General features: G+C 39.1%; 2 protein-coding genes across 4 annotated transcripts; one reads left to right on the top strand and one right to left on the bottom strand.

Moving 5' to 3' along the window:
- Window positions 1–1,162: 1,162 nt before the first annotated feature.
- stx17 (syntaxin 17) lies at window positions 1,163–12,531 on the top strand. Of its 3 annotated transcripts, none has more exons than XM_011485229.3 (7): window positions 1,163–1,611; window positions 2,957–3,167; window positions 3,257–3,322; window positions 6,193–6,501; window positions 7,398–7,448; window positions 9,220–9,306; window positions 11,609–12,531. In XM_011485229.3, the coding sequence occupies exons 2-7, from the start codon at window positions 3,045–3,047 to the stop codon at window positions 11,849–11,851; spliced, it is 879 nt and encodes a 292-aa protein (XP_011483531.1). In that variant the 5' UTR covers window positions 1,163–1,611; window positions 2,957–3,044; the 3' UTR covers window positions 11,852–12,531. The 3 variants fall into 3 exon arrangements, with proteins under 3 accessions (XP_011483531.1, XP_004078161.1, XP_023819817.1); XM_004078113.4 differs by having other exon boundaries at window positions 1,163–1,349; XM_023964049.1 differs by lacking the exon at window positions 7,398–7,448 and having other exon boundaries at window positions 1,163–1,349.
- erp44 (endoplasmic reticulum protein 44) lies at window positions 12,375–24,513 on the bottom strand. Its single transcript, XM_004077868.4, has 11 exons — window positions 24,351–24,513; window positions 22,211–22,283; window positions 21,744–21,783; window positions 21,376–21,491; window positions 16,264–16,448; window positions 16,054–16,169; window positions 15,792–15,966; window positions 15,546–15,657; window positions 15,329–15,470; window positions 14,062–14,164; window positions 12,375–13,986 (listed from the first exon to the last, which is right to left on the bottom strand). The coding sequence occupies exons 1-11, from the start codon at window positions 24,408–24,410 to the stop codon at window positions 13,882–13,884; spliced, it is 1,227 nt and encodes a 408-aa protein (XP_004077916.1). The 5' UTR covers window positions 24,411–24,513; the 3' UTR covers window positions 12,375–13,881.
- Between the last annotated feature and the right edge of the window lie 447 nt (window positions 24,514–24,960).

The following is a 24,960-nucleotide window of genomic DNA, read 5'->3' on the forward strand; positions in this document are numbered from 1 at the left end:
TATCATAGGGCAACGATCCGCAGTTCGGAAATATTGTGTAAAACACTAAATGCAAAGACCCCACCCACCTCTGGCACCAAATGTTACCTAGCCACAAAACTTCTTGTACAATGAACTCTGTACATTTCTATAACTTTCCAAAAAATGTGTCAGGAAAGGTTTAAACATGTCTAATTAGGCAGCAGTGGCTCAGGTGGTTGAGTAGGTCGAGCAATGATCGAAGGAATTGGCGGTTCAATCCCCACTCTCCCAGTCAACTGTTGTTGTGTCCTTGGGCAGGAGACTTCACCTTCCCGCCTCTAGCGTGGCTCCACTGCTGTGTGAACGAGTATGAATGATGGTCAGAGGGGACGTGGGCACGTGTTCGTGTTGGCAGCAACACCTCTGTCAGTCCGCTACATTTGCAGCTTAACATCACCAAGTATGAATGAGGAGGGAATGATAAATAGATACACTGTGTAAGCATTTTGGGCGTCTGGAAAAGCACAGAAAAATTCAATCCATTATTATTAATTTTAACAGAGAGCATTATCACGCTTTTCCTAAAATAGCTGTAAATTTTTTAATATAGATAGATGTTGTCCTCAATATTACAACATCCATAATATTGCAGCTTTGTGAAAATAGCATATAATATGTTATAAAGATGAAAAATGTTTACAGACAAGCCAAGTTGTCCTTTCTGTGTGGATACATAATTGAGCCTATGGATTGAGGACAATTAGAGAAAATTGATTCTTAGCTTCTTCTTATTTTTTTGTAAAGGAAACTTTATTTTTAGGCATTGATAAAACAGCTTTCATAGTTGCTGCATAATTACAACACGGAATTTCTGTCCCCAATTTTTATATATATATATATATTGTTAATGCTCTCTTTTATATAATTATAAAAAACATATATATATATATATATATATATATATATATATATATATATATATATATATATATATATATATATATATATATATATATATATATATATATATATATATATTTATTTATTTATTTATTTATTTATTTATTTATTTATTTATTTATTTATATAAAAACTTTGAATTATTAGGGCACAGAAAGCTTTTACATTCTTAAATTTTTTCCCCCGAAGAAAATGAAAAGTTTTGAATGTGGGGAACAGATGTGTGCACTACTGCTGTTTGAGGTCGGAAACTTTTCGTAGATGCACTGGGAAGGATTTTGTTTACAAACAACTTGTCAGAAGAGCAAAAATCGACAAAGACCTTCAAACGTATTTCATTTATTTGCATAACTACATTTAAGATTTTTTGATGGGTCATTACGGTATTTAATAGATGAAAATCATATCGTCGACGGGTTTTGTTAATGGTAAGAAGAAGGAACCGCAATTATGTTAAGTTGCCTTACACAGCTGCTTGTTTTTTATTAATCTTATGACGTCATTTTTGCCTACATGCTACAGTATTGTTAATACTATAATACGTGATAGAAGCTTACTATTTTTTGTTGCCTTTTTGAATTGTCGGGTAAACTTTTCACGTACTGTGTGTCAGCAACTGTACTGTTAGTGAGTTAGCTGACGGTGATGCAATATCACTTCCTGTCTGAGACCAGCCCGAAGTAAACGGAGGTAATGGAATTATGTTTCGTTTATGAAAACATGTTTCGCTAAACGTAAAAATGTATTTTTAACTCGACCTGCACTAGGTGGGTCGCAAGCCGACATAATTCATAAAGACAACTATTGGGAAAGTGAGTTGTCAGAGTATCTCATGATTTCTAAACAAATGGACCTCTTCTTTATAAATTGGGTCTCGAACTATTCATATCATATGTATCTCAATAAATTCGAACATCTGGAATAATGGTTAATAAATTTTGCAGCCAATGAAAACCCATATTCAAATCTACATAAAATGTGAATATTTTTGAAAAGTTTCATATTAACCGCTGTGACTGTCACAGTCTTTATTGATAATTAATTTAAACACCTCAAAAGGTCTGTCAATCTAGATCAGTTGGTCATCTATCATTTGGAAGACTTTGAACTACACAGGTGTTCAGAAACTGATCACTGACACAGATCCTCTGCACAAGGAGATTCAAAGAGTGCTTTTTTCAAGCACACTGACTGTTAGTCAACTGGGGGAAAAAATGTTTAAAAAAAGATACGCAGATAAAATTTGGGAGGCATTCGGAAAGACTGGAAAGCTGCTAAAGTCAGTTCTTCACCAACTACGCACATCCAGGAAATGAGTTTGAACTACTGCATCTCTTGTGTCACACTACTCCTGAAACTGGAAAGTTATAGGTTTGGTATCCACAGTTGGGCCACACCAATGCCTAAAAATTGGGACCCAATGCCAATCAAGCTTGACGCTCAGCGTTTGATTCGACCCATCTTTGCAGTTCTACCTGACCTGTCAATTACAACTAATGTGACTTTAACTTTACCCAGACTATGGACAAAAAATGAAAGGTTGCTTACTGATTTAATTATATGTGTGAAATGAGAGGAACATTTATATCCATCCATTTACCTTCAAAACTTGCTGAATCCCTTTGGAAAGTCACAGGGTATTTATAGTTATTTTTTTCCAATGAATGTCTCAGAGTTTAGAAAAGGAAAGGCTCGAGATCAGAATCAGTTATTTAAGGTCTTAGAGTGTCTCCAGCCAGTGGTAGTTTGGGAAACATCAACAGCATTTTTGGTTCCTGCTACAAATCCTATGTATAAAATAGACCTACAGGAGTCACATAATATGACCAAACATACAAAAATGTGTATGTTCAACATTCAGCCTTTATTCTCTGTAACAGCTTTGACTTAGTTTTTGCTCAATGGATACAGGACAATGCCATGAGGAAAACCTCCCAAAGTTGAGTGTCAATGTCTCCACTATTATGCTTGTATCAACTCATTTATCCATTTGAATTGTACATTTACCAAAACCCTGCTCTCCTGGTATTTACAGTGTGTGGGCACGGTGAGAAAAAGCTGAGCAGGTGGAGAGTCTTGAGTTGCACAAAGGTGTTGGCTGTGGGCACTACGCAGCAGGACACATGGCAGAGGAAGGCAACAAGCTGACACTGAGGCGCCTGGAGGCTCCAATCCACAAGTTCATTAAAGTGGCTCTACCCACAGACCTGGAGCGGCTACAGAAACACCACAGTAACATACTTAAGGTGACGGCTGAAACCTGGTTGGACGTAGGATCACATCCAAAGCTCAGTTGTATAAGTGTTTGTTTTTTTCCCCCCCTTAATATTTACAGTACCAGCATAGCCAGCAATGGGATCGCCTCCATCAGGAGCATATTAATGCCAGCAGAACTGTTCAGGTACAACTAGTTTCTCTAAACTAATCAAAAACCGTATGTAAACATATGAAATAAAGGGTGGATGTTTACATTTTAAATTTCCCAGCATGCATGTCTGTACAGGTTTCCTGTTCATCTGTAAATTATCTTTGCCTTGAGATGACATTTTCTGATTTTCTTATGTTTTTCTCACTGAAAGATCAAAGGCTGGTGTCAGGCCAGCAAACTGGTACCTTTATCCATTAAGGTGCAAAAAGTATCCAAGAGAACAAATGAAGAGTCAATCATATGTCTTGGAAGTAATTTAAAGTCAAGACCGACACTCAAATGTCCTATAAAATATGTCACACAAGAAGAATCAAAATTAATGATGTTTGTCTGCAGTAAAATGCATTTGTCAAAAAATAAATGAATCAAGTAGTCCAGCGGTCTCAAAAGCTTTAGGATGTACCTTGTGCTGTTCATTAATAGGAGTTAGTCCAGCTGTCATGAACAGAGTTCAACAAAATATTTTAAGAATTAAATGCTAAAAGGTTTTAATTTAATCTCACATTTCACTCATTTTTAGAGTTACCCTACCATTTTTTCACATTTCCGTTTAGTTCAGGCACTTTTTTATTTTAAATTGAGGAGGAGTTTCCAACCATATAAATCTGTTGGGATGCAACCTTTTTGTGTAGAATTTAACTCAGTTATGCTTCGCAATTTCCAAGCTCATAAATGTATTTAATGTTCCATAAAATCGATCTCACTGTAGAAAACCTTTAGTTTGATATGGATATCTGTGCTCACAAATGCCCATATTCAAACATCAATTTGAATTGAATTGGACCACATTAACATGATTGCACTGGATCATTGAATGGTATTATTTTTAAGTTCATAAATCACTACACATAATGATGAACATGATGACAGACACACGCACACACATGCACACACACACACATTGCCTGTCAATGTGCTTGGGAAGTCAGAACATCCCAGAATTCTCAGTTCAAGTTCAAGATCATGCAGCAAATCTAAGCAGCTGTCATTTTTCTTTGTACTTTTAAAGCTTATGCAGACCTGATGCAAAGGAAGTGATACAACACTGAAAAGTACTTACAACAAAATTATAATAAAAGGATTTTACAAATATTTTTCAAACCAAAAAATGTATATATTTTTTAAATCTGGGCAGGAAAAAGCCTTTTTAAGCCTCAAAGATGTGTGTTTGTGTTTAAGTACTTGCATGCTTGTACACATGGTTGGTGTGAAACACCTCAGGGGATGTTGTTGCCTGGGAGCCACCGTGTTTCTGAACGTGAAATAACTCTAAACAGGCACACACCTATCCTCTCACCATCACCCCACAAACCTCAGGGGCGCACAGAGAGTGCTTTCTCATGTCTTCATGGTGTTAATCCAGAGTAGGGGTTTGTTGCCTCTACTTTAGTTGTGGCCGAACGTGTGTGTGTGCGTGTGTGTGAGAGAGTTTATGTTTTTTTATTCACAAACTGACGGATGGAATCATAAATAACTTTTTTTCTCTGTTCCCTGATTACATTTTTTTGATATTTTAATGCATAGGTTGTATTTATTTCACTGTCCCTCTAGATGGATTCCAATTTCTCACCCAACGCAATAATTGATATTTTTCCCCCTCTTGTGTAACGGCACGTAAAGCCCAGGAGAAGAATTTCAAAAAGACCAGGTTGTCTCACCTTCAACACTTCAGCAACAGCTTGCATTCTGAGCCTGGGGATAGGTTTCTGTTTCTTTATTTGTACAATTCTGCAGATGCTTCAGGCGTGTTGGATCCAAATGTAGTCATCAACTTTACAGGTGACAAATATATAACGTAAACCTGAAAAAGGTGTACTAGAACCTATGTGTTAGACCAGAGGGGTTCAATCCAGGTTCCATCCATCTTCATCTGGCTCTTGAAGACAGGGAGTGAACACTGCTATAATGAACTGATACAATGAAAATCCTGTAGTTTCTTCTAAAGCGGCAATAAATAAAAAAAGAAAAAGTTTTAAACAATCCCCAGCTTTACCTTTTATGCGTAGAAAAAAGCAAAAACACGTCACAGGTAAAAAAACGCAAAGTGTTTTACAAATAAAAGCAGGAAAAAAGGGGATATATGCTTTAGATATGTATATATTTAAAAAAATCGTTTATAAAATATAGTGAAATCCATCCATCCATCTTTACCCGCTACATCACTTTTGGGGGTCATGGAGTTGCTGGAGCCTAAATAGTAAAACACTTATTTTTATTTAATTTTTGTTTATTCCTAATGATTTCTTGATTGTGGCCTTACTCCATTTTGTCTTCCCATATGTTGTTATTTTTTTAATAGCTTTTGCATGTAAGGATATGTTTATATGTTTATTTATGTTTTGTAATTAGTAGAATACGTTATTGGCAGCGGGCCGCCCCCTTGAGTCCTGGTCATGCGGCCTGTAGGGCCGGTGGCTGGGATGTAATCCTCCTGTCACCCTCAGGGCATTTCTTGTGTTCCCCAGCCTCATATCTAAACCCGATTAAGCTCTCATCAACCCACACGTGTGCACAAATTCCACATTACTCACACTTAAATAATATTCAGCTTGTTACTGCAAGCCATTGCTGTAAGGTAAGTTGTTTGTGAATTGTGCAGCCATTTTTCTAAAAGCTAGATTCATTTTTGTTTTGATTTTATGTTGCGTGAGGTTAGTTCTCGCTGGACTATTGGCCTGATCTCTTAGTTGTACCTATTTTTTCTGGTGGCTACCCCTAAACAAATGTTGGTTTTCTCTTTGTCTCTCCTTTAATCAAGCACAATGATTCTTTTGAAATGCCTTATTGCTTATTTTCTCGACCCCACTGAAACGTTCACACAGAACCTCTGCTTCTCCGCTCAGCAACTGAGAGCTAACATCAGAGAGATGGAGCAGCTGTGTGGCCGGGTCCGTGCGGAGGATGCCGCGGCTCTGGACGTGCTCGTCAGGCCGGTCAGGGACAGAGCTTCAGCTGCCGCGAGAGACTTTCTGCTTTTGCACTCTGACTCTTCACCAACGCTCACTACGCGGCAGCCTGGATGTGCATCCAGCAACTGCCACAGCGTTAATGACGAGGGCGACAAAGCAGAGTCGGGAAGGCAAAGTCAGCTCCACCTTCCAGAAATCCCTGCAGATCAGAATGCAGCGGAATCCTGGGATAACCTTGAAGGGGTATGCATGGCTGGATTCTGAACTTTTTGCTTCATGTGCAGTCTTGCTAGTTGGGTAGTGGCACTCATTACTTAAAACCCAACTCACTTTAAAGAAGGTTAGATGTCAGGATGTAACATTGCTCATGTAAAAGCCCTTCTATTTCAACTCCCTGCTTCTCCTTAGGGGGGAATAAAAAGGAATCGCCGTGTGAAGTAGGAAAGATTAGCTTTAACTGAGAGGTTTTATTATGTGAGATCACCCAGAGCAACAGGATTTTTTTCTCTTAAAACAAACAAAAACATTATAAAGTATTAGATTCTGTGTTAGAAAAGTTACTCTGGAAAACCTCATCTTAGAAAGCTAAAAGATCCTTGTTTCAAAAAAATTTGTTTTATTTTCTGTCTTGCAATAAAAATAATTTTAGTTTGAGAAAAGCATGCCTTTGTGACTAGAAATGTCTTCTTAAAATAAGAATTCCTGACACATTGGCAGGTTTGTTTTGCTTATTTAAAGAAAATCTACCACTAGGGTAAGAATTTTAGACTGTTAGACTAGATCAGGATTTTAGACTAGAGTTTTCAGATGCAGGATAACGTGAGTTCCTGGGTTTTATTTGCTCATTTTACATAACTTCTCCTTCTTGTTTTTTTTTTAAATCCAAGCATGGCATCAATAAAAACATCTTTAATGAATTTAGGCACAGTTTGAATTTCATGAACTGTTTAGAGACTGACCATTTCAAACTGAAACAAGTTCAATTCTTTTCTTCCTTTGCTACTTAATCTTCTCTGTGACCTGTATGTGTTTTAACATGGATAAACAGAACAGTCATGGGTCAAAGCCCTCTCTTTCTGTCTTGTAAGAAGATATTATTATTAATTATGAATTAATTGCCCTTTTGCCCCTCCCCTCAGGACTTGAAGGAGCTGAGCAGCTTGGTGACCGAATTCTCTCTGCTCGTCCATGTAAGTACAGTCAGTCACTGAGAATTCCTTTTTGCCTCTGTCCCATTCTAACAGTGCGTGCTCTTCTGTATGCACATGTCTGCCCGGTGAACAAACACAGAGGCTGCTCGGCAACACTGTCTCCATGAAGTAGTGTGCGTTTGTGGTGGAGTTGCTTAAGGTTCCTTTGAGACGAGGTGGGACGGATCCGCTTAGGAGAACTGCTGGGGCCCGAGGGGCCCTCGACTAGGACGAGGGGAGAGAGGGAGGAGGAAGTGAGAGGGAGGAGGGACCGGATTTGGAAGAAGACAGCAGGTTGTCACAGGAGGGGGAGGCCAGGGAACCGAGGGATGCAACCGGCAGGTGGAGAACAGACGGTTCAGATTATGACTCTGTCCTCAGGGATGAAAGGAGGAAAGCAGGGAGTGAGGGAGAGTAGCAGTGAAGGAGAGAGTGAAGATGTTTGTTTGTGCAGAGGAGGCTGCAGAAAGAGCATAGACATGTTATAGCGTCTCAAGGGGGAAAGACGCCGTTAGGGACCAATACAACCACAGTGGAAACACTGAGTGAGTGGTTGTGTTTTTGTTTGTTTCTGTTTATGCGTCATGTTTGTTCCCTCTCTTTGTATTTTTTACTTTGGAGTCTTCCGACTAAAATAAAGCACTCTTGAATATACGGTTCTTACTCAAAAAGTGAGAGTTTTTGCTCCTTTTTTGCTCTGAATAAAAGGAGATGAAATTAAGGGAAGAGGTATTTTCCAAATAAATCTAAGAATGCTGTTCTCTTTCTAAGCTCTTTTAAAAGCAGAGATGCCATGTGTTTCCTAGAATAACCACTGCCAGACTGCAAAAACAGCCCCCCTTTGAAAGAAGTCAAAAAATCTTCAAATTTGAAGAATTGGGGAAAAAAAATTCCAATTTGGAAAATTTTAGGGGAAAAAACTGCCAGTGGGGTAAGAAGAATGGTCTTACCAAGTATTCTTATTTTCAGAAAAAATACTAGTCACAAAGGCATGTTTTCCTAAACTACAGTTGATTTTGCTATTTTAGAACGTTCTTGATAAGATTATTTTTAAAAGACATTTTTGCTTGAAACTACGTTTTTTAAGATTTCGTTTTTGAAGTGCAGTGTAAAAATGTTCCTCTTCTTTTAATTGTATTTATTTATTGTTTCTTTTCTATAGAGAAGAAGTACAACTTGAAAGCTAAGACAAGGGCACAGCTGAGTATAGAGATGAGGATGCTCATCTTTTTTCTGCAGGTGGTTTTTAAACACTATGAACAAAGTTTTTTTTTCCCACGAGAATGAACTTAAAATGAAGGGAAGTAAATAAAAATGTGAGTTTGGGAAATTGATTTTTTGATCAGAGGAGAGCCGGTGAAAGAGACAAAGACTACTTTTGCTTTTTGGGTTTTTTTAATGGAGGAAGAGGAGAAAGTGCTTCTTGTTTGGTCACTGTGTCCAACCAACCTTCATATGGAGAGAGACAGCTGCCACTCTGAATATTTCATGAGATTTACACAATGTCACACATTTAGACGCATGCACACACACTTTCTCAGTGTACGACTAACCCCCTGTGAAATCTGTGTTGATTGTGTCCTCCACACACACACACACACACACACACACACATTTTAACTTAATACAGATTTGAAGGTAAAAAAACAACAATCTTTGTTCCCAACAGGTGGCTGGTGCCCCACACTCACACCAAAAATCATGTCAGTAAACGCTCAAATGCGAGTGTGCGTTAATGTGCGCTTTTGCGAGTCTGACCCCCTTACTTCAGTCCCAGCAGGAGAAGATTGACAGCATCGAGGACAACATCAACACAGCCTCAACCAATGTGGAGGAGGGAACCAAGAGCCTGGGGAAGGTGTGTATCTTCGAATGTGTGTGTGTGTGTGTATGTGCCGATGATCCGATGCGTGTGCGTGGGGTGTTTGGGAGATGGGGAGATCGATGGCACTTTGCCTCCCAGCCATTCCACAGCGTTTGTCCCTATTGATCCGCCCAAATACGAAGGAAAGCTGCAATTAAGGAAATAGAGAGACGAGGAGGGAAGCGGAGGGTAGGGAGAGTGATAGAGGTTGGAAAAGAGGGGGGTTTACATGTCTGTGTGTGTGTTGTGCAATTGTTGAGGAGAGGTTTAAATGACTGTGTAATCGTTTTTTTCTGGGGGTTTTGTTGTTAGTTGGGTCCAGTGGAGAACTTGCTGCCCACTGCAAACAAGAACTTTTTGTCACTAATATGCAAAAGGACTCCCCACTTCTTTTGGAGCCTTGCTCTGTTGTTAAAGGTGTCCCTCTGTGAATCTACAAAACAGATTACAGTTTATTTTCGAGTTTCGTTTCGCCCCCACACTGCAGAAACTAGATGTGAAGAAAGGAGACTGTTATCAGTGAAATGGTAACACACCAGAGTTAAAGAGCAACAACTAGGAACAGCATTTTTCTTGGTCTTGACAGGTTTTTCTGCCACCGTTTGATGTTTTGAACTATGACCTTATACTTTTCAGATTCAAGAATGAAGCCATCTTTCTGTTTTGGCTTACAATATTTGAATAGAACACACAGAAAAGCAGTTTCAATAATAAAAGTACACAAACAAAACTGTAAGAGGGTTACGTTTTGAAACAACTTTTTCACCTTCGTGGCCAAAATGTTGTTCATAAAAATAAGAAACTACTTTTTAAATTAACCTTCTTTTTAGCTGCTGATACTTAAACAAAAATTAATTGGCAGTATATGAAAAAATATGTGGAAAAATGCTCCAGTGACAAAATCTATATATTTCCATCGTATTTAGTCAGTTTAGCGCTAAAAAACACAAACAGAAACAAAACTTGGTGAATCTAAACATCTTCTTATAGTCTGTTTTCAGTTTTAATTAAATTATTTTAGTTGTTTGATTAAAATGACATTTTTCCTATTTGTAATTGAAAGTACACACATTTTATTTATACCATTTGCATTTTATAGTTTCAAATTGTGTAAAACAAAAAAAAATCCTTTTTTTATTGTACATCATAATATCTGCTTTTTTGTGTTACAGTGATTCCAGTTGTGATGGATGGATCATTAATCCATCCATCCATCTTCTTAACCCCCTGTAAACCTTTCTGGGTCACACATATAAATAATAATTTAAAAGTTGTTATTGTTTTGTTTCTGACAGAAAATTACACCTTTTAAAATTAAATATTTTAGGTTACAAAATTCTGGATGAATAAACCCAAACTAACCAAACATTTTCCTCTCGAGAAGCACTGAAGTTCTTTTTTAATATTGAAATCTAAAATACTTATTTCCGAATGTCTTTTTTCAATTTGTATTTTACTATGTGGTTTTAGACTTTTTGAGACAAACAAAAGAAAATGCGAATTGGCTATTTTGCCTCGAGGGAAAAAGCTTTTTTTTTACATTTATAACGAGCTAAACTTTTAGTTTAGTAATTATAAAATGTATTCTAAATAGATTTAAAATCTCTTCTTCTGTTAATGAAATGTACCTACATGGCCAGGCAAACAGGAGGGCATCCTCCCTGTAAGGTCACTGCTGGATGAGTTGGGCTGCTCATCAGATGAAGGGGCAACGAGATAAACTAGATGAGAAGGACGTTAGATGTTCCAACATGTTTGAACACTTGTAATCTGTCATCAGGTCAAACTGCATTACACACAAATGCACACATTCGTAGCCACACAGCTCCCCCAGTTTCCTCACCACCATACGCAGACTCCTTTTAACTCCGCTCAGATGAAATTAAAATTCCCTCAACTGCCACGGGGGTTTGGGACGAGCAATGCCAGCTTTTGAACTACGTTAATTTAATGGTGAGGTGTTAATCAAGTGAGTGTCTCCGTGTGTGTGTAAGGATGGTCTGGAAATCAGTCATTAATTGCCATCAGCAAAGAGCACCTTCGACTCTGATGATAACAGCTGTAATAACACACAGGCCACATCTCTCTGATTTCTCCTATATGAAGATAATGAAAAGGCTTTGATGGCGCTCTGCAAGCGTCTGTTTATAGATGCAGGCTTGTTTGTGTGGCTTTTTTCCTTCCACCTGGTGTGGGCTGATGTGTGATCATGAAGGGATACATGCATGCAGAACGCCTCTGAAAAGGCCCGTTTGTTGAATCCCACTAACATGTCTCTTCTTCCTTGGATTGCAAGGCGGTGGGCTACAAGTTGGCGGTGCTGCCGGTCGCTGGGGCGCTGCTGGGCGGCGTTTTGGGAGGGCCGCTTGGCCTGCTGGCTGGGTTCAAAGTGGCTGGGGTGGCTGCTGCCCTCGGAGGGGGCGCCCTGGGCTTTGCTGGAGGCAACCTGGTCCAGAAGAACCGCCGAGCTCAAGTGGACAAACAGATGAAGCAAGTGACGGAGCCGCCGCACGAAGGACAGCAAGGCGTGGATGAATGACCCCACCAACCGAAAGCAGCAATGACAGCTGGGAAATGTCGGTAGAGGGAACGTTTATGCTGAGCTCTGTCCAGCAACTACAGCCTTAACTTCAAATGAAAAGGCCAAATATATATGAAGTGTCATTCACTTCAGATATTCAGCTTATTTATTTTTAACTGACTAGAGTACTACTAAAATGTTCAAATGTGTCTCCAAAAAATATATATTTTTAGTAATATTCCATATTCACTTATTTCCAGATTACTAATCTACTTGGTTTACAAATGCCTCCATTCCTGTCTGTAGAAATGAACTGAAATGGCTGTAATGGTGTATATGAGGACAGTGATTATGCCGCTTTATGATTTAACACCTTATTCTTATAGTACTACAAAAAATAGTCTCACTAAGTGCCAATGTTCAGACATCTTAATGAACTGTATTTCATCAAATCAAAGAAGTCTCTGTGCTGTCCAGCTAACAAAACAGGAAATACCTGAAAAGATTGTTTTTTTTTAAAAACAAAACGCATAAGACAACATCTGTAAAATGGTTTTTAATGTACTTGTCAACCCGTTGTTCTCTGAGATGACCGTTTTTAAAAGAGCATCAAACTCCCATCAGGACTCTGTAAGTGGGCTGCTATGTCACAGGTGTCTGTGGTGCTGGATGGAACAATACACATGGGTTTGCAAACATGTCGCTTCAGACTTCATCTTTCACCATTTGCCCCCCCCCCCCCCCCTCCACTTTCCCACAAAAAAAGAATAAATTCCCATTTTGATTTCAAGATCATATTAAACACAAACAGTTTTTTAGCATTGAAAATGAAAAGAATTCACCTTTAAATATTGATCATTTTATCAGTTTCTTCACATCTAATTGGGTCAAAATAATGTTTTTTGTTTGCAGGCATATTAATGATTTAAGTAAAAAACAAAAACAATGTGCTGAGGTTACAGCTTATTAAAAATGATATTTAAAGGTGAGAAGGGTTGGAGCTCTGTCCGCCTCTTCCGCTGTCACTCACTCAGGATCTGCCTCACAGCATGATGCTGCCACCACCAGGCTTCATGAAGAGCTTGGTTGTGTTTCTGGCTTAGTTGAACTTTGCTGCTTTGACGTGTTCCATTGAGGACATAAAGCAAACACTCAACATTTGGACACTTAAACAGTTCCTGTTCACTGGTGATGACAGACTACTGGAATCTGTTCAAGTTCAGAACTATTAAAAAAAAAAAAAATAACCCATAAGTAGCGTCAGAGATGGCGTCCACAGCCGTGATACCAACAGGTCAAGGAGGGAAGGGGTTGCATCTCAATAGGAGGGAGGCGCTGAAATTGCTTTATCTTTTGTATCGAGCTGCAACAGTTGAGGCTTTCCAAAGTACTTTCTAAACATTTTGTGTTAGTAGAAGATACGGAGGTAAAGCTACTTCAGACATGCATATTTGTCAAAACTTGTGCTATAAAAATGAATTAAGACTAGAATTGGTCTTATTGAGATGCACCCATAGGGTCGGTGAGACTTAACAAGACACATTAGACAAGCAGGACCACCCACATGTTTAAAAACCATACAAATGGAGTGAGGACAATGTTCCTTTTGCTTTTCTGACATAAGAGTAATGAAAAGGAATTAAATAAAGAAAACTGTGCATTTTAATTTAGACCAATAATGTGATTCCAATGCAGCACAAACATATTTACAAGATCAAAAAAATAAAAGTAAACTTTTTTTTTGTCTTAATACCCTCCCATCACACAGGCCGAGAACATTTTCTCTTTTATCCCTGTTCCTCTTAAATCAAAGTAAAAACTATATGAAAGACTTATGAAAATATAGATTATTCCAACATGGTTGTATTGTGGACTGCACTCTCCTCTTCTGTTAATGTCGTTTTCTTCTGATCCTTCTTCGTCATCCTCATCTTCTCTATCTCCAATAAGGGGGTCACTGCTCTGTACCGCTAACCTGTCCCAACCCTAACCCCCTCCTAACCCGGCGTGTGGCACTGAGTCCCAGGATCTCCGACAGGCTGTTTCCTTCACAGCTCATCCCGGTCCCTTCTGAGAATAGTGTAGCGAGTCTCGCTGGGCGCTAGCTTCTGAAACGAGCTCTCTGGAGGACTGCTGGCTGCTTCATTTTCCTCCTAAGAAGAAAAATCAAATGTGTTACCATCACAAAAATCCCTTACTCACAGTGGGAGCCCATTCTACCCACTGACCTGTCCTGGCGTGGAATCTGTCGGATCTGGACCGTGGTGAAACTCCCGGTGAAGCTTACCAGAGTGAAGGTCCAGAACAAACTGTCTCAGCTTACCGGGAACACTGCAAAAAAACACAAACATGTATCTAAATGTTGACCATCTACTAGGATTCAGAGGGATATCCTAACCAATCAAATCTAACAGAAAAATCCCTGCCTAATTTGAGTCAAAATCCCACCTATTGGGAGTTTTTAGAAAACAATCTTGCAGCAAACGTCTTTGCTTCCTTTAAGTCTAAAAAAAAGTTGCAGGTGAAAAAAGCAAACCATCCAATTAACAATTTAATATTCCCACAAAGTGTTGTCTAAGTGTAAGCATTTGCTTTATTCAGTCAACGAGTTCAATTTAAGTGTTACAATGAGAAAGAACATATATTTTCAAGCAGCAAAAGATCTTAGTCCCATCTAGACACGTCAGCTAACGATACGCATCAAAATCCGGATCTGCTCTGCTCAGCGTTGTCACTCACAACAGACCAAAGTTTACTGTCATAACACAGAGGCACTGCTGGTAACCGGTCATAATCCCATGTTTCAGGAAAAAGCAGACTAGCAAACAAAAATGCACATATATATATACACAACATACCCTGTGCTAATGTAATTGCAAGCTGTGTGCTACATGCAATGTTGATGTGATGTAATTAGGTTGTGGAGGGCTAGTCAGTCCTCCGGGCTTCTGTCTATCTGATCAGGCCCTGATTGCAATGGGAGTGGGGAAGGCCAAGTGGTGGTGGGAAATAAATAAGATTAAATTAGATTAGACTGGATTAGTTTAGCACTTATTGCACGTGCCAAATCATGTCACATTAGCTCCGGTGTCCTGGCCCATTCATAAAGGACAGATTTTAGGAGGTGTGACATTTCTCCGTTGTCGGGAGCACAGTGGATTATGGAGCCTGTGTGTGCAACAAAATTCATTTTATTTTATGACAAAGAAATTCTATTATGAACAATTACGCATGCAGGTGGGTGATTTATTATGTGGCTTATTGGGCAATAATGTCTCAAAAATATTCAAGAGAATCCCGTGTTACTGATTAAAATGTGGATAATTACATTGAATTTTGAGAATTTGTGAGAAGGCTTCATTTTTATATGGGAAGTTTTGTGCTGCATAAAAACGAACAAGAGAGAAGTATTTTCTAAAACATTTTTACTCTTCAATCTTCCCATTTGATTTGTAACAAGTTTGTTGGGATCATTCAAATAACCTGCATACTTACGCGAGGTCTTTGAAGTCAGGAAAGACATACATGTGTCTGAACGAGTCTATAGCAATGACAGGACAGTCGGCTGGAGTTTTCTGGATGTGGAGCAGAGGATGTCGGAATTTATCGCAGTCTGCATGAAGGAAGTTTATGGACCCTGCGCAGGACACAAGACATTAGCCCTACTTCTACTCAGTGCTACAAGAAATACTACAAAAAGTCACTCTCGTACCTTTTTCACTGATGAGTTGGCGAGCTACTTCATGTTGAAACTTCTCTAAGCTTTCGGTGTCCTCTTTAACGTGGAATAAAATAAGGAAGGGGAGTCCCTCCTCAGTCAGCTCCTGGAGAGGACACAAATATACCAAAGATTGAGGAAAACCGCATTTGGCTCTTTTGAGAGTCAGTAGATGGACAGTGTTACTACATGCACCAACCCTCAAAATGTAGTCAGTAAGGCTGAAAACCGGCTACAAACCTCTCCGTTTTCAAAGGTGATCTCTCTTACAAGAGGAACACACTTGTCCTGCGTCCATGCGTAGGACAAGTCAAAGTTCGTGAGGGAGCCGAGGTAGACCATGTCAGGGGCGCTCTCACCCACAGGCTTGTAGATGACGTTGTCTCCACTGAAACGCTCAGACGCTGATACTTCACTGCAAAAAGGAAGAACTCAATTGTGAGTAGAACGGCCTTGAGGAGATGACGGGTGCAAATCTGGATCAAGGCGTGGGTTTTCTTACCCGATAGCAGCTAAAAATGTGCAGTCATCTCGAAGGATGTTCGCAACTTTTTCAAAAGTGTGATAGTTATTGGAGTCCTTTTTTTCAAAGAAACCAATTATGTTTCTCCTGCTTCTCTGTTAAAAGGAATTGAAAACAAATAAGAAGGTAAATAATTATTGTTTAATTAAATAGGCATGTCTACTAGAGTGTTCTTTTTTAAACACTTACATCTACTGAAATAACTTCCTCCAGCGAGTGTACTTCTTTTACTGGATCGACCTGCTGCTGGCGGATGAAGTCAGCAATTGCCGTCACTGACCTCTGACCCCTGTATTCCCTCTTCATCATCATCCCGTTGCGGAACAACTTTAGAGTTGGATACTTGGTGATCCGGTAACGCTGAGCAATGTCCGCTGCATCGGGAAGCAGAAAAAGGAGAAGGAGGATTTAAGCAAAGAAAGACTAATCAATTAATGAAGAGCAAGAAGAGGAGTAGAGCACAGGGGGATGGGTGGATGAGAAGCAAAGCAGTGGCAGAGATGGCAGTTAAACCTTAGTCTGCAAAGGCTGCCCTCAGTCAGCTCTGAGCTCTGATCTCCCACATGAAAGCGGCCTCCCGCCAAGAGTAAATATTCTCTCTGCACACACTAAATGAGTGTGTGTGTATGTGTGGCAGGTGTCAATCTCTCCGTGGGGAGTCTCTAAGCCTACAGTCTTCACAGGAAGCAGCAGTTTTGTCATTAGTCTTCAAACAGTTTGCAGGTCATCAATAATTCTCTTTAATTTGCTTTATCTCAAAAGGGCTGGTGGTGTTGTGCCCGGGCTTTGGAGTAACGGGCATCTTTGTGTGCATATGTGCATCAAATACAGTTTGAGAAGACACGTGGGCTTTTATTGGGTCCTTGTAATAAAACTTAGCACAAAAAGGTTTTTTTTTAATGGCTTGTTTGGTTAAAAATTTCATTGCAGTGTTGCACCGGGAAAACTCTTTTGGCCAAACGGCTGATACTGCTGTCACATCTCGCTTCGTGGAATAGATTATTGCAATTTAACCATTTCATATTCGACAATTATATTTCATAGAACCATAAAAAGGCACAACAGCTGCAGCATGGTCACACATTGCAGTGGGATAGGCTTCCATTCTTCAAGCAGCCCTGATCTAAGGTCAGCCTGGTCACGCAGACAGACAGCATCTTTTCCTTGATCCCACAGGTATTGAGGTAAATGCTGGTGGAACGCCATTCCATCTTCTTAAACTCCACAAACTCCTAACTTGTCAGTTATTGTTGCCTTCTTGAAGTGCAGAGTTAGGTCACAGACTGGAGATATGGGATTACCACTGTTTGCACAATCTTGATACATCTCTGTATCCAAACTCTCTCCAGGATGACAAGCTACATATTTTCCAGCAATAGACATCCAGCAGGTTTCCTTTTTATTGGCTGAACCCTTCAGGAAAAAAAAAATCAGTCAACCAAATACTCCTCACTCTCTTCAACTATCCTCATGCCCTCCTGACTAATCCATGAACTTCCTGTTTGGTCCTCCCCACCAGGCCTCCTTCCTAGTAGTTTTTAACTCCAACATCTACTCTACCCACACTCCTATTCTAAACACACCTAAACCATCTCCATCTGATTCTCTGAATTTATCTTCGAAACATCTAGCATGAACGGTCCCTCCGATGTATTCATTCCTGATCTAATGTATCCTAGCCACTTCCAAGACAACCTCAACATCTTCAGCTCTGCTATCTCCGGCTGTCTTTTCTGCAAGGCCCTTATGTCTTTAAACCAGGAGTTGGGGTTGAAGGCTGCATTCCTTTTTCCAACATACCCTGCTCTGGCATGTTCTAATTTGCTGGACACACCTGATTTAAGTAATCAACTGTGAGTAGAGGCACCAATATCTGGAAAACATGCAGCAACACCTACCCCCGAGGCCTGGAGTCCTGCTCTAAACCAACATCACTGATCAACCACACTTCTCCTTTTAGTGCAGCAAAGCACTTTTACACAATTTTAATTCACAAGGCTATGATACTAAACAATTTGATGTTCAATTTAAATACACCTTCACATACCTATTGACAATCCAGCAAACAGGCCCAACAGGAAAAAGGAGATGAAAGAATGGTCACATGCAGTGCGAGCTATAAACCAAATCAGTCATAAACATTGGCTGTAGATCTGTAAGGCCCCATTTACACTGCATGGTTCAAGTGACCCAATTCCGATTTATTCCTCTCATGTGGCACAGATCGGATATGACCGGTGAACGTGTAAGCAGGACAAAACCGCATGGATTCAGGCCTCATTCATATGTGGAAATAAATCGGATATGAATCGGATACGTGCATTTGCGTGTGCCATGTGAGCAGACAGATCGGATATTCCCCAGTAAATGCGAGTCGTACGTCAGTGACGTCAACCCAGAACACCACCAACTGAGATCATATGACCTATTAAGGTGCTTTTGTGCGCTGATTTTGCTGTTCGAGGACAGCTGGAGCCCCATCAGCGTCGTACCTTTCAGCCTCAGGCTTCGTTATTTCCGGTCCCGGTCGGGACGCAAGCGGTAACTAATCAAGCGGGACACCGTTGCTCTAAAACAAGCTAGAAGCCGTTTATTTCTTTGCTTGGATAAGACTGTTAGTACAGCACAACGTTTGCAAACACTTCCTCATTCAAAACTCAGCGAGAGCACATAAGCCGGCCGAGCAGCCTTCCTTTTTCCTCTCCCGCGCATCCCCTCTCGTGCGCCTGCCTCATTCTGGAGTGCCCAAGGCAACGCCTCCTTCTGTCGCTGTGTTGCCTCCATGACAACCGCAGTCACACAAAAGTCTGAAGGAGGTCCGCAGAAGGCGGAAATGCTGCTACGTAGATGCTACGTTGAAATTTATATAATTACACAGAGATGAACTAAATTGATAAGAAGAATGGTTTTGATATAATTACAAACATATCTACTGTTTAGGGCAAGTGGATGTGTCTTTGAGGTCTTATGCATGTGATAGAATGAACCAACACATTTCTGCTAAAAAAAAAATAAAGCTGATAAACATATCTTTAAAGCAATGGTATCCAACTCTGACATTGTTCAATCTAATTTAAATGATAGTCTTCCACTCGCCACCACTTAGCCTCAAACAGCATGCAGGTGGCAGATATGAAAAACTGAACTAGTGAAAGTACTGGCAAATGCAAGCTCGTGTGTTTTTCTGCATGAGTTGATGAGTAAATATTTAAGGTTCCAAAGAAACGGATGTGAAATAAGTTTGTACTGTTGCTTTATGTAGTATTTTCATCCTTTTTTGACTCAGCTATTGCCTATTTCAAAGTTTCATTTGTTTTGAATAACATACATTCATTTCACACCATTATTTATGCTTGTCTACAGGAATATTCTGTAAAAATAAAAAACATTTGAAAACTTTTTATTTCCACATGTATTATTTTAAAGATATGAATGCTTCGTTGGAAAAGCAGGAAGTGAAAGCAAAACCCCTGCATGTCTGTGTGTGCACACCCGTGTGCGGTTTTGCATTTAATGTCCTACATTTCAACTACAAAGCTTATTTACAACTACGTATTAAAGTATTAAAGTTAAAAATGAAACTAAACAGGTCTTAGGGCTGCATTTGCCTTTTCTAGACAACAGCTGGTAGCTTATGTAGTCACATAAACACACAAACTGACAGCAACATGTAAAGTAATAGTTTACTTTGTAAGACTGTGTTTGTAGAACCATTTCTAAAACGTAGTTGATTTAAAGATCTAGCAACTCAAACAAATGTTACTTCATTCAAGTAACTATCAGCAACTATATATTATCTGGAATCTGTCGTCTGAGAAACTACAAAGATTGTTTATTGTCATTCAACATCAGGGGTGTCAAACTCATTTTCACCAAGGGCCACATCAGCATAGTGGTTGTCCTCAAAGGGCCAGATATATACATGTAACTAAATGTAATGAAAAATAAATGTAATTATTCCTTAATGTTAAAAAACTCATTATTTATAACTGTTTAAAGTGAGAATTACAGTTGCATAGAAAACACATGTTTGCTTGTTACTCCAGCATTAATCCTTTAAAATTTTGTCCGGTTGTTAAAACCCACAATCAAACTGTCCAAATGAATAAAGAAAAAATAACATAAAACTGAGCTAGAAAGAACGTGTATTACATGTGTAACGTTTTACAAAAAAAGGCTCCACACAGCCTTGCATCCATCTGATGGTTTGATGACAACAATTTGTCTGCATATAGACCTGAAAACATAGAATAATTACAACAGCAGCTACACATAAACAATATGTAATCAACTAAAGAAATTTTTTATTTTAAGAATTTAAAAACTTTTACGCTCTCACGGGCCTCATAAACTGACATGGCGGGCCTCATTTGGCCCCCGGGCCTTGAGTGTGACACATGTGATCTACATAGCAAATCTATCATAGAGCCAAAAACGGCTCATCAACCACCATGATCGAGAGCTGCTTTCAATTTCTAGATGCCAGAATATTTGGTATTTAAGTGTAATGTCTTTTTATGCTGTAGTTCTTCATTTTCTGGACTCTGGATTCTAAAAGAATGAAACTACAGCACAAATGCCAAGCGCTGATCAGAATGTTGTGATGACAATGTTCATGGAGAACAGAAGGTGGATTGGGGATCTTCAACCCCAGGTGTGTCATGCACAAACACATTATAGTGCCTATATCATGCTTTTCCCAAGCCTTCCAGAGTAAACTATACCCATATATATGATAATATATTACCCTTGGCACACTAGAGAACGATTTTTTGAATGAAATACAAGTTATTTTTGCAGCTCATTTACTACTCAGAAGTAAGACGACTGGATCTCTGAGACACCAGCTTTCTCTCCCATTTCATGACGTCAACCTAGAGCCGGCCTTGGCAGCGGTTCGATGTGTCGTCCACAAAAACAAACAGCATCTGAACTTTTGCATAGATGGATGTGCATATTGTGAATATGAAAGGAAAGAGTTTTTGCCAAACACCGCTAGCTCAGCAGAGAAACTGCGTGTGTGTGTTAGCCTGGGGGCGGTGCTGGCAGAGCAGACTCTTCCTGAAAAGCGCGGTTCTTCACTTTGTGACGTCACAACGTGAGAACCCTGAGAAACCTGAAATTCAGCTGGATGCCAAGAATGAAATCTACATAAAGCAGACTAGTCTTGGGAATTCGGCCCAAAAACGTTAGTTTATACTTCTCATTTAGAATGTGTTAGTTTTGACACAACAACAGGGACAGGTCTGTGTTTTACAAAGAAGTGAGACAGAACGGACGAAATTATTCGGTAAAACTCACAATGCTGGTCGCAGTCAACACGAGCAAACACCACCTGTTTAGTATCGGGGAACTCCTCTCTCACGATGTTTGACGCCTCCTCAAAGATTGGATGCAGCATCTGGCTGAACCTACACCTGTGGAAAGTTTGACAGCAAAACTATTTCAAACACTCGACTTAGTTTGATTACATAGAGATTCTTGACTTCGCTAAAGCACATTTTTAAAAAGACTTCAGAGTTCATTTGGCAAACAACTATCAGTACCTCCATTCAAAACAAAGTCAGTGTTAAATCACTGTGTAGAAATTAGGTTTCAAAATCATTATAAATGTCATTAACAAATTAAATAAATAAATAAATAAATAAATAAATAAAAAAACACCTTACCAGTCAGCATAAAAATTAACCAACGCCACCCCAGCTTCATCTGTAAGGACGACCACAAACAGGAAAAATTATTTGTATACAAGCCCTAAACATTCAGTAAAACAGTAAAAATTCTATGTTTGCTAAAAAACTAATTGCTGTAGTACGCATAGATCCTGGGGTTTTTGGTTATCAGAAAACAAAATCATCAAATGTACTTAAACGTTTTTTACTCCGAGAAATGTTAAACGTAATGAAATAATGATCTAACAATCCAATACTGATCTGTCAAAAAGTTCTCGTTAAATTATTTATGTGGGCAGCAAATTATGCCTGTAAGAACATAATATGCAATGTTAAAGTAGTTCATACAATATTATAATGACATGAATTATTTATTTTAATTCAATTTTATTTATATAGCCCAACAATAGTCATCTGACTAAAAATGTTTTAGCCACACTGATCAGCTAATTGTAGCGCCTTACTTAGGACGTCATCAATGTTTGAAGATTCCAAACTGACGATTTCTGCTTGTCCAGGAGAAGAGAGGCCCATTACCTACAAGCACAAAGGAGTTAGATGAGCTGGCAGTTTAAACATAAGACAGACAATCATTTGGATGATTCAGCTGCTTTACACCAACTTGTACAGAGGAAGTGCAGAAATTAGATCAGCCATTAGATTAGATCAGCCCCAAGAAAATGGGGGAAATCATCCCCCATAGTCAGTGTACGTTATTCGCTCTTTAGAAAAGTTTAGTCATAAAACAGCAGGGATATAATCTGATCCTAAACCTGTCATTAGGAAAAGTAGCAGGACAGAGATCTGTTGACTCCCCATTGTCTCCAGGTCCTCATTTTGACGTTTTTCTATACTAGTCACAAGCTTAATATACAATAAACAATGTCACCTTTTCTCTGCCTGTGGAGCTACCTATTTCCAACACAGCCCAATTATTTACAGGAAACCTGTGAGTGTGTGCACATGCAAATGTGAACAGAACTTTCACCATATTATCAACTCACATGCATGTAAAATGACAAACTGAAATTTTGAGTCTTATAGTAAATTCACCTTTTTGTTGGAATACTGTTTATTTTTTTAAGAAATGAGCTGCTTGTATACTTCATTACAAGTAAAAAGTTATGGTATAAGCGTCACAAAAATATGTTTTAAAAAAAATTCTTACAGTGTGTAAATGAGTTTTTCTTTACGTAGAACAATGCCAGTCTCCGTCAGTGAGAATAAAAAGACTATTGACAAAAACTGTGAACTAAAAATAAAAAAAAGCAACAAAGGTTTTACAATTAATAGAATATTTAAAATAGGAATATTAAAGTTATTTTGACATTTGGAAGGTAAAAACAAACTGGACTGCGTAATCCCTCTTTGTTGTGTTTTTTAACATACTTTGTCAAAAGTTTAGTACAACATAGCCAAAAAAAGCATTCAGACACAAAGCAGCAAGACCACAGCAAACAAAAGACTTGTGTGACATGTGGTGACTAAAGATCCTCTTCAAACAGGATATAACAAGAGTGAAGCATTCACAAAGTGACCATCCTTGAAGAATTTATACTGTTTAAAGACAGCTTCATTGTTTGCTTAAAAGCCCAACGGTTTCATCTATAACTGTCTTTATCGTTCAGGTATTATGTTTTACCATCAATTCAAACTCCAACTTTATTTATTTGTATAGCACCTTTCATTCCAACTGAAAGCACAAAGCGCTTTACATAAAAGCAAATAAAATAGCCATAAAATTTAAAAAATTAATTAAAGTAAAAAACACAGGACAATCACACACAAATGGCACCTCTCCTTCACCATAACCATCAGTTCTGCATTTTCAACTTTCCAGGTTGCACACACTTTTTGCAGAGCTTCTCAAATTACACGTTTGTCAACTCCAGACCAGTAAACTCTACTGCTTGGCAGATCAGCAAGAAGTTTTCATTTCAGGCCGACCTGCGCTTTCTTCACTTCCGGGTTGTCAGCCAATGAGAATTAGCCACAACAGAGGAATTTACCAACCGGCGACCATCAAACACTGTCACACATTAAACCGCAGAGTTCGCGAATAACTTTCTGTGTGTGCAGCAGCCACTAGGCATTTTGCAACGAAGCAAACAATAATACATAAGCAAGCCCATCTTGCAATTAGCAAGTTAGTTTGTGCTAGAAACGAGCTAAGATAGCTGAATGTTGACTGATGTTCACTACATGATGATACACCACGTTTTCAATGGACCATATTTTGGGACAAAATTAAAATGGAAGCAAAGCACTTCTCTTTTGCCAGCTCCGTAATGGTTTATATAAAAGTGCATTTTATATAAACCATAAACAGCCTATACGACGTTGACAAAGCACACTAAGAGTAGAGTCTGGAACAAAATAAATAAATCCAGTCAAAATATCTCCTCGTTGAAAGTTCCCTTTATCTCTCATACCTATAGTGAGTGAGCTGGCTGAGGATCACCCTTACCACACCAAACACTAAGCGTCCAGCCACAGACCTTCATCGGTTAGCTAATGCTAACACCTCAGCAGAAGTCACTTGGCTAACATTAGCTTCATCTGGTAGCTGACGGCAAGTCCGAATATGAAGAATATGATGCTTACCAGCAAGATAGTCGTAATGGAGTGGATTTTAAGATTGGCAGAGTGGATTAATTGTTTCATTTTATGGTAAAGGTTTTTGAGGAGGGAGATGCCCAAATCTTTCTAGTACGTCTCGACGCCGCTCTTCTCCGGTGCAAGAAACAAACGGCGAACCAATCTCACGGTGACTACGGAAACGTCAGACCTACTTCCTGGTACCCCGCATTGCCTTTTGGGTAATGTAGTTAGTGTAGCCGAAGACCTAACTAACAGGATTGCTAAAACTCAAATCATGGCGAATTTTCCCTACTTTTTTAAGCTTCTTTAAAAAAAAAGTTGCTGTACAGACACACGAGCCAACGGGACGCTTGGGAAAAAGTAACTATTAGCTTATTTTCATCTAACATAAAAATGAACTCAAGGTAATCTGACTTCAGAAAGATAGCATTTTAAAACATTATTGTTTGATGTACAACTCATGTCTCATCTGTGGAATAGCGGATTTCTCCGAACACATAGAAGTTGCATCATTCATTGTCCTTAGGTTTTTTCTCAAACCTTCCACTCTTCTCGGTTAAAAACATAGCATTCTTACAACGACGAGTGATTGTTACAGATTTATGCAAAGCTT

Source organism: Oryzias latipes, chromosome 16 (genome assembly GCF_002234675.1).
Source record: "Oryzias latipes chromosome 16, ASM223467v1".
Taxonomy (NCBI): domain Eukaryota; kingdom Metazoa; phylum Chordata; class Actinopteri; order Beloniformes; family Adrianichthyidae; genus Oryzias; species Oryzias latipes.

Excerpts from the sequence above, each read along its gene's own strand:
- stx17 (XM_011485229.3), top strand. The coding sequence starts at position 3,045 with ATGGCAGAGGAAGGCAACAAGCTGACACTGAGGCGCCTGGAGGCTCCA. Across the intron at positions 6,502-7,397 it reads CCTGGGATAACCTTGAAGGG|GACTTGAAGGAGCTGAGCAG; the intron begins GTATGCATGGCT and ends CCCTCCCCTCAG. Across the intron at positions 7,449-9,219 it reads AATTCTCTCTGCTCGTCCAT|TCCCAGCAGGAGAAGATTGA; the intron begins GTAAGTACAGTC and ends CCCTTACTTCAG.
- erp44 (XM_004077868.4), bottom strand. The coding sequence starts at position 24,410 with ATGAAACAATTAATCCACTCTGCCAATCTTAAAATCCACTCCATTACG. Across the intron at positions 15,967-16,053 it reads ACATTTTTAGCTGCTATCGG|TGAAGTATCAGCGTCTGAGC; the intron begins GTAAGAAAACCC and ends TCCTTTTTGCAG. Across the intron at positions 14,165-15,328 it reads CCTGACTTCAAAGACCTCGC|TGTTCCCGGTAAGCTGAGAC; the intron begins GTAAGTATGCAG and ends GTTTTTTTGCAG.